Here is an 8,472-nt window from a genome sequence, read left to right as displayed (position 1 = left end):
GGCCCTCTTACCTCCTCATCTTTGTTTCAGAATGATTTTATTTTCATTTTTAAAACTCTTTATTGTGAATTGAGTGAAAGTTTACAAAACAGATCCTCAGTCCCACATTCCACAAATTCCACACTTTGTACCATGACAATGACTGCAGTCCACTCCATGTACCATCAGGCCACGGGACTTATTACCTTGAGTTACTCTCCCCGCCCCCCCATCCCTCCTGTTCTGGGACCCTCATGCTTCAGATGATTTTTAGCCATTGGGCCTCATGTACCTGATTTTAAAGAGCAACTCCTTACTTACTGGTGATATTCTTTATTTTAAGAGCTACCTCTGCTACTTAACTAAAATGTTACTTTGAGGGGTAATTTTGGTTTGAGGTTTAAAGAATATATCACACACACACAAAAGAATATATCACTGTGATAGCCTTGGGGAGTTCTCTAGTCTCTAGTGATCCCATAAGTCAGGCCCTTTTAAGAATTTGATTTCTGTTTCACATTTTCCTCCCTTTCTATCAGGATCCATCGATCGTGACCCTGATCAGAATGGTTGCCAGTGGTAGCTGGGCACCATCTAGCTCTTCTGGTCTCAGGGTAGATGAGGCTGTGCTTCGTGTAGAATGTTAATACTGCAGGTAGTTTTTCTTCCCTGAGTTTTCCTTCCTTTTCTATTGTTCCGGAGGAGTGGAAATCAATAGATTTACCTTAGATGGCTGCTTGCAAGCTTTCAAGACCCAGATACTGCTCATCACATTTGGATGTAGAACCTACACTTCATGATGTAGAACCTACGCTTCATGATGTAATACTGCAGGTAGTTTCTTCCCTGAGTTTTCCTTCCTTTTCTATTGTTCCGGAGGAGTGGAAATCAATAGATTTACCTTAGATGGCTGCTTGCAAGCTTTTAAGACCCAGATACTGCTCATCACATTTGGATGTAGAACCTACACTTCATAATGTAGAACCTACGCTTCATGATGGTAGAACCTACATTTTATGACGTCGAACCTATGCTTTATGACGTAGAGCCTATGCTTTATGATGTAGAACATACACTGGGTTGTCCCATAAGACTATAGTCCTAAGTCTTCAAACACAGAATAATAATCTCTCCAGGTGATTGGATAACTCTAAGAAGTAAGCCTGGAACCATCAAGGGAGAAGAGCAGAGCGTGGGACCCTAGCCAGAGAAACAGTGACACAAGAGATGGAGGAAGAGACGATGACATGGAGAGAGGGAACAGCTGGGGACTTTTAGATACAGAGAGGGAGAGGGGCTGTGTGCTGAAGACCAGGGGGCAGACTTACATGGTGTACCCTTTGGTTGGTTGATGATGCTTAGAGAGGATTATAAGCATGGCAATGTAATGATATATGATATGATGAATGTAAAGCTAATGTTTTCCTATGTAAACGATCACATAATTCACAATAAAACGTTAAAAAAAAAAAAGTAGCCCTTGTATGGCTTATTATATACACGGATAAGGAGCTCTGGTAGAAAAGTGGTTATGAGTTGGGCTGCTAACCTCAAGGTCAGCAGTTCAAACTGCCAGAGGTTCTACAGGAGATAAATGAAGCATTCTGCTCCTGTAAAGATTTACAGCCTCCGAAACCCTATGCAGGGTTGCTCTGAGTTAGAACCAACTCCGTGGCACTATATACATAGATATATATACATGTACACACATACCTATATGTACATAGACCTATAGACACATGTATGTGTGTGCACACAAAGGTATCCACATATTCATACCCATGTATCTATATTGTTGTTATTATTAAGTGTTGTAAAGTTGGTTCCGACTCATAGCGACTCTGTATAGGGTTTCTGAGGAGCAGCTGGTGAGTTTGAACCTCCAACTTTGTGATTCAAACCACTCTTGCGTCCAGCGCTTTATCCTGCAAGACTCTATATATGTTCAAAAAGGTCATGGAAAAATTCCATTATCTTTTAACTCCATTTTCCCCTGAATTTTTTGAAATTTGTTCATATATATCTACTTTTGTCTTCTTATAAAAGTGTGATCATACAATATTTATCCTTTTGTGGTTGATTTCTTTGAAACGATGGGCTTCTTAATGGGCAAAATCATGACTCTCATTGAAATATCAATGATCACATGTCCAAGAGTTTATTGAACTCACTAATTAACAAAGGAACGATTAAGAAGTAAACACGACCTCAAAAGAGAAATCACAGAACAGACACACATGTAGGCAACAAGGTCAAAATGAGTTTGCAAATCAGTGCAAATGTAGCCACTAGCCACACAGCAACAGCCAATTGCATCTTCATTGTACAAATGTCCTTCGAATTTCTATGAAAGAATGATTTGTCCATGAATAAATTATAAATTATTGGTTGTTTTCTACAACCACAGAGTTGTGAAATATATTAAAGTCTACAAAAGGTTCAAGCTCCTCTCGAATCAGACACTTCTGGACCGGTCCTCTAGACAACCGGTAGTTGAAATGAACACCTTTAGGATTTCCCAGCTGGTGACAGAAGATCTGGAACTCGAATCTAAATCCAGATGTCCAGGTGTTCCAGAGCCCCAAGTAGTGTTTGGGGTGCTTGACAGCAGAAATTCGGGTACTCGACCAGCTGGAGGTGCCTGGTTTAGGAGTTAGATTCATCAGCGCCTGTCTAAAAGACTCGGGACTGGACCGAGTTGGAGCGCTGGCATCCAGGGCGATCCTGCTCCTCAGGCCGCTCCTCAGGCCGTCTTGTACCAGAACAAAACAGTTGGAGACGCTGAAGAGGCAGCGCCTTATTTTGGTGGCTCTGGGCGCTCGTACAACCAAAGGAGTCCTTCGTCGTGGAGCTTCTTCCAGACGGCCTGCTCCAGCTTGAAGTCGTGGTTTATGTAAAAGATCAGCCGCTTCCAAGACTTGTCGTAGTAGTGGTCAGAGAAACGCTCATGCCCCTTGGTGATGAAGCCGTAGGCACTCACCTGTGCACACAGAGGCGCGAGAAAGGCTGCTTCTCACGGGCTATGGGGGTGGGGTCTCTTGATCCTGATAGCATCCCTGGGGGTCTCAGTGCACCATGCAGACCCTCTCCCGGGGGCCTAAGTATCCAGCCCAGCCACGGTCTCCCTGCTCCTGAGGCCGACCTTACCCGGTCGCAGAGCTGAAGGGCCGTGAACAGCACCAGGGCCCCTGTGGTGGGCCGGTAGATTCTCCAGTGGACCGTGTCCAGGGTCTTAGACCTCAGAAACCTGGGAAGCAGCCCAGAGCCCCGTGGTCAGCAGTGCGCAGGGGGTTGGGGGGGGGAGGGGCATGTGCTCTCGCTCTCACCTGTTCTTTATGTACCGGAGCAAGTCTGGGTGCAGCAACAGATACCTGTCCAATTGCAAGGCTTCCCGAAAGGCCTCCTGGGGCCGGCGCCTGAGGAATGGGTGGTCAGGGCCACTGCTACCTCTCGGGTAGGTTGTCACCGTGCTCCGCGAGGGTCGGGGAAGGGCAGTGGGTACCTGAACCAGTGAAAGTTCTTCCCCACAAGGGTCTTATTCAGAAACAGGGCTTCCAGCCACTCAAAGTCCCGGGAACCTTCCAGGTAATGCAGGTAGCGGACATTCTGAGGACCAAGGAGGCCAGGGGGTCAGGAGGACCTCCTTCACGACGCCTTGCTCTTATCCCGCCCTGCCCAGCGTGCCCCCTCCTTTGTCCTGACTGCAGTGGTCAGGGGCTGCCCGCCGTTCTCACCTGTGTGCTCGCCCATGCAGCGTCTAGGGGGACACACCCTTTCCTTTTTGCTCACCTTCCCCAGGGGCACGTGCTGGAAACCTCTGCGGCCCAACAGCAGAAGGGACTGGGACAGGGAGAAGGCGGTAAAGCCGTAGAAGGACGTTCGAGTGCCCACATCCTGCTCATAACCCTTAACGACGGCTCCGCTCAGTCTGGACCAGGGACGGAAAAACCAGACCAAACCCATCAGCGCAGGGGTTCGGACCCCGTGGAGAGGATGCAGAGGGGCGGGGCGGAGAGAGAGCAGAGGGGCGGGGCGGAGAGGAAGCAGAAGGGGCGGGGCGGAGAGGGAGCAGAGGGGCGGGACGGAGAGGGAGCAGAGGGGCGGGGCGGTCCGCTCACCGGAACACGTAGTCGTGGCTGTCTATCGCCCGGCCCACCCGGGAGTTGTTCAGAATGCCCCCGTTGCCCACCACGGCGCAGGTGATGCATCCGGACTCCCCCGCGGGGAGGCCAGCCAGGAGCAGCTGCTGCCGAGGCACTGGGGGGAAGCGGGCCACCACCTTCTGCACCACTGGAATAAGCGGGGTTGCGGGGTGGGGGGGAAACCCACTCAGTCTGGGAGCAAACAGGCATGGGCCCAGCGTCCCTCCCCGGGCAGAGGCCTCTCCTGGCGCGCCCCCCCCCTACCCCCCCGGCTGAGCCCACCGGAGTAATTGAGCTCCATGAAACCGAAGGGCGGTGGGAAGTGCTCTAGGCGGTCCCACTCGCTCTGGTTGAAGCGCTTGGCATCCAGGAAGAGAGTGATGTTGGGCAGGAAGAGGTGCTGGAGCCACGAAGAGCGGGAGGCTTTGACCTTCAGGGAGTCCGGGCAGGTCTGTGTGAAGGAGGACAGGGTCAGTAGGGCAAGGCCAGAGTCCCTGACCAGGGGGCCGGGTGCAGGGAGGGCCGGGTTGCAGCTACCCTTCCCTCCAGCTGATAACAGTGTCGTTATCAGCTGATCCATAGCGACCCTGTATAGGGTTTCCAAGGAGCAGCTGGTAAACTATAAAAATTGGTCAGATAAAATCCCCAGATGCAAGTGTTGAGGATGTTAGCTGGTAACATACAACATTCCAGGAGAGCTCAGCCTTGGAGGGCTGGACTGGCCTGCAGCTGGGGTCTCCTCCCCCGGGCTAACAAGAAAACTTAGAGCTGCCTTAGGAACTTTATTCAGATACAACTTGGAACTAATCATTCAAGCGTTCTCTGTTCCTCTCATTGATTAAAATATTCTGGTCCTTAGAGATGGAATGTGTAGATGTGACTGTTGCTTTTACAAAATTTACATAAACTGTGTGTAGCCAGACACATTGGAAGTGGACATTTAAGGTCTGGTTCCTGCTAAAACAACACTCACTGTTTAAGCTGCACTGGCTTTGCCCTGCACTGCTACGAGCCTGCATCTCGGTACCAGATTCCATGGTCCAGACCCACTGTGCTCCACAGGTTCCCGGACCTCAGGGCCCTTGTAAGTGTGGGAGGACTGTGACCCTATGCTGTGGACCCACATGGCTGCACCTCCACAAGTGGAAACAAATGCATTTGGGGTGCTTCCCTGCACCGGTCCTGCTGTGGAAGGGAGTGTGTGGAGGCCTGGGTGTGGGTGCACCAGCCTAGGCTGTTTTGGAGGGTTGGGTGAGAGGTTGTGGACAGCCTCTGTAGGGAAGACAAGGCATTTATTTACAAGGGTTGGGCTGGACATGAGGCTGGGGTGTTCTTGTCTGTTAGTCCTCTGTACCAGAGTCCTGGTGTGGTGCTGTGGCTTCATGTTGTTGTTGTTATGTGCCGTGGAGTCAGTTCCATTCATAATGAATGACCCTGTACAGGGTTTCCGAGGCTGTAAATCTTTATGGGAGCAGAAAGCCTCATCTTTCTCCCGCGGAACACCTGGTAGTTTCGAACTGCTGACCTTGTGGTTCGCAGCCTGATTCGTAACCACTACGCTACCAGAGCTCCTTGTGGCTTAACGTGCTGGACTGCAAAGTTGGCTTGAACTGAAAGGTCAGCAGTTCAAGTTCACCAACCACTCCTCGGAAATTCTATACAGGGTCACCACAGGTTGGAATAGACTTGACGGCACTTAACAATCACAGACCCCTTTACCATCTCCCTGTGCCCTCTCCCCAGAGGATGGGGGTTCAGGTGCCAAGCCCTAGAGGAAGTCCTGCTGGCCCCTCCCAGCTCACACCTCCCCAGCCTCCTCCCCCACCTTGGCCTTCACCGAAGTAAGGGAAACATGAGGTCAGTGTGGGGCTGAGCTTTTCCACACAGGGAGTCTGGAGCAGACAAGGAAAAGGCTGCAAAGATGCAGAGAGGGTTGAGGAGGACCCCCCACTCAGAAGGCCTTCAGAGCAGGAAGGTGACAGGATTAAGGGATTGGGGCAGAAACTCACCGTCTGTAAGCCCCCCACTTCCAGGCTATACTTGTCCTCAAAATCCCACCGAGGCTCAGACTTAAAGTTGGCAGCCTTCAGTTCTGGGACCCTTTGTGAGCTGGATTTGGCTTTTGTTTCGATCCTGGTGGTCACTGGGGGGCTTGTTTTCCGGATGACTGGGGTGGTATTTCGCTCCTGTCCACTCGTCGTTGAAAGGAGTCCCCCTTTGCCCGGACCTTCAGAGGTGAGCATCTTTACTGCAGTTGTCTGTTGGTTCTGGTGCCGAGGAGACACAGCCCTGGGGGGTGCCAGTGGCTTGTCCGTTGCATCTTGAAACCTAGGGGCAGAGGTGGCTTTTTATACAGTGTGGGAGCTAGTACCTACTCTTGTGCCCCTGGCGGACTAGAAGCTGTCTCCAAGGAGATGCAGGGACGCCACCATCCACCATTAAAAAATCAAACTTTGGGGAAAGGTCTGGAGACTTCCCTCTGACCAAGAAAGAAACTTGATAAGTGTGTGGGGTACGGTGGCTGGCTGCCGAGACTGAAGCTGAGATGTGGTCCCAGGGTACATGCTCATTCTGGATGGTAAATTCTGTGGAGTTCTGTGACCCTGGGGCTGTGCCTTAATATCTGTGTGATACAGCTGACCTTTTTCAGATGAAGTATAGGTAACAAAAGGAGCTCTGGTAGTGTAGTGGTTACGAATTGGCCTGCTAACCTCAGGGTCATCAGTTTGAAACTACCAGCTGCTCCATGGGAGAAAGATGAGGCTTTCTGCTACCGTAAAGATTTACAGCTTCGGAAACCCTGTACAGGGAGGGTCGCTATGGGTCGGAACTGACTCCATGGCACATCACAACAACAACATAGGTAATAAAGGAAAGCTTTGTCACAAGGAAATGGAAAAGATATATCATGTCGTGACCTACAACTGCCAACCTTGATTTTGAAAGATTGGCCTTAAGGATTCATTCAAGAGCTCCCTGGTGGTGCCATGGATTAAGCATTGGACTGCTAACTACAAGGTTGGCAGTTTGAAACTACCAGCCACTCTGTGGGAGAAAGCTAGAACAGTCTGTTTCTGCGCAGATTGACATCCTTGGAAACCCTATGGGGCAGTTCTCTGCCTTGTCAGGTTGTTGGTACAAGTCGGAATCTACTCAACAGCAGTGGGTCTGGTTTTAAGGATTTATTTCAGACACTGGTATGAGTCAGTGGGCCCTTAGCAACAAACTCTTGCTTGGTCTTGTGAGAACAAAGAAATAAGTGTTAAGGAGCTCTGGTAGCATAGTGGTTACGAATCGGGCTGCAAACCTTAAGGTCAGCGGTTCGTAAAGATTTACACCCTCGGAAACCCTGTACAGGGTCGCTATGGGTCGGAACCTACTCGACGGCACTTAACAATAAACAACAACATACTCACATTAACACATACAAGGGAGCTTCAAAAAGTTTGTGGGGGGGAAAATTCCATTCTATTTTCTACAGACTTTTTGAAGTCCCCAATATATGGACTCCTGGTGTGGCACTATAGGATAAGCACTGGACTGTAAACCACCAGGTTGGCCAGGTTGGCAGTTCAAACTCACCAGCTAGCTGTTCCTTGGAAACCCTATACAGGGTCAGTATGAGTCAGAACCAATTTAACAGCACATAACAACAACAACAGTATATACACAAGGAGCCCTGGTAATGTAGTGGTTATGGACCGGGCTGCTAACCACAACGTCAGCAGTTTGAATCTACCAACTGCTCCTCGGGAGAAAGATGAGGCTTTCTGGTTTTCATAAAGATCTACAGCCTTGGAAACCCTACACACAGTTGCTATGAATTGGAACCAACTCGATGGCACATAGCCACCAGTAGTATACCCATACACATACACATGAAGAGACTTTGAAAAGTCCCAGAGAAAACACAATGAAAAGAGAATAGAATTTGTCCATAAACTTTTTTTTTTTTAATGCTCTATTGTGAATTATGTGGTAGTTTACATGGGAGAACATTAGCTTCACATTCATCCTATTGTATATTGTTTCCTTGCCACGGTTACAATCCCCTCCATGCATCATCAACCAACCCAAGGGTATACCCTGCAAGCCTCCCACCCCTGTCATCAGCACACAGCCCCTCTCCCTCTCTGGGTTCAAAGTCCCCAGCCGCTCCATCTCTCCATGTCATCGTCTCTGCCTCCATCTCAGGCATCACTGCTTCACTAGGTAGGGTTCCGCTCTCCGCTCTTCTCCCTTGATGGTCCCAGGGACCTCTGCAAAGTTAAGCACTCCCCTCTTTTTGCCACAAAACATCTACCTTTACATTTCCAACCTTTACAATCAGTCCTGATAACAATTATTCACT

General features: G+C 49.6%; 1 protein-coding gene across 1 annotated transcript in view; it reads right to left on the bottom strand.

Annotated features, from left to right (window-relative positions):
- Positions 1–2,776: 2,776 nt before the first annotated feature.
- Positions 2,777–8,472, bottom strand: part of ST6GALNAC1 (ST6 (alpha-N-acetyl-neuraminyl-2,3-beta-galactosyl-1,3)-N-acetylgalactosaminide alpha-2,6-sialyltransferase 1) — a 34,200-nt gene continuing 28,504 nt past the window's right edge. Inside the window, exons 3-10 of the mRNA XM_006869663.1 lie at positions 6,131–6,449; positions 4,404–4,572; positions 4,098–4,269; positions 3,769–3,907; positions 3,482–3,585; positions 3,306–3,395; positions 3,127–3,226; positions 2,777–2,959 (exon numbers count right to left, since the gene is read on the bottom strand). Coding sequence (XP_006869725.1) covers positions 2,777–2,959; positions 3,127–3,226; positions 3,306–3,395; positions 3,482–3,585; positions 3,769–3,907; positions 4,098–4,269; positions 4,404–4,572; positions 6,131–6,449 — 1,276 coding nt within the window. The remainder of the gene's footprint in view (positions 2,960–3,126; positions 3,227–3,305; positions 3,396–3,481; positions 3,586–3,768; positions 3,908–4,097; positions 4,270–4,403; positions 4,573–6,130; positions 6,450–8,472) is intronic.

The sequence above is a fragment of the Chrysochloris asiatica genome, unplaced genomic scaffold (assembly GCF_000296735.1).
Source record: "Chrysochloris asiatica unplaced genomic scaffold, ChrAsi1.0 scaffold00132, whole genome shotgun sequence".
Lineage (NCBI taxonomy): Eukaryota > Metazoa > Chordata > Mammalia > Afrosoricida > Chrysochloridae > Chrysochloris > Chrysochloris asiatica.
This window is presented reverse-complemented; position numbering and strand designations above follow the sequence as displayed.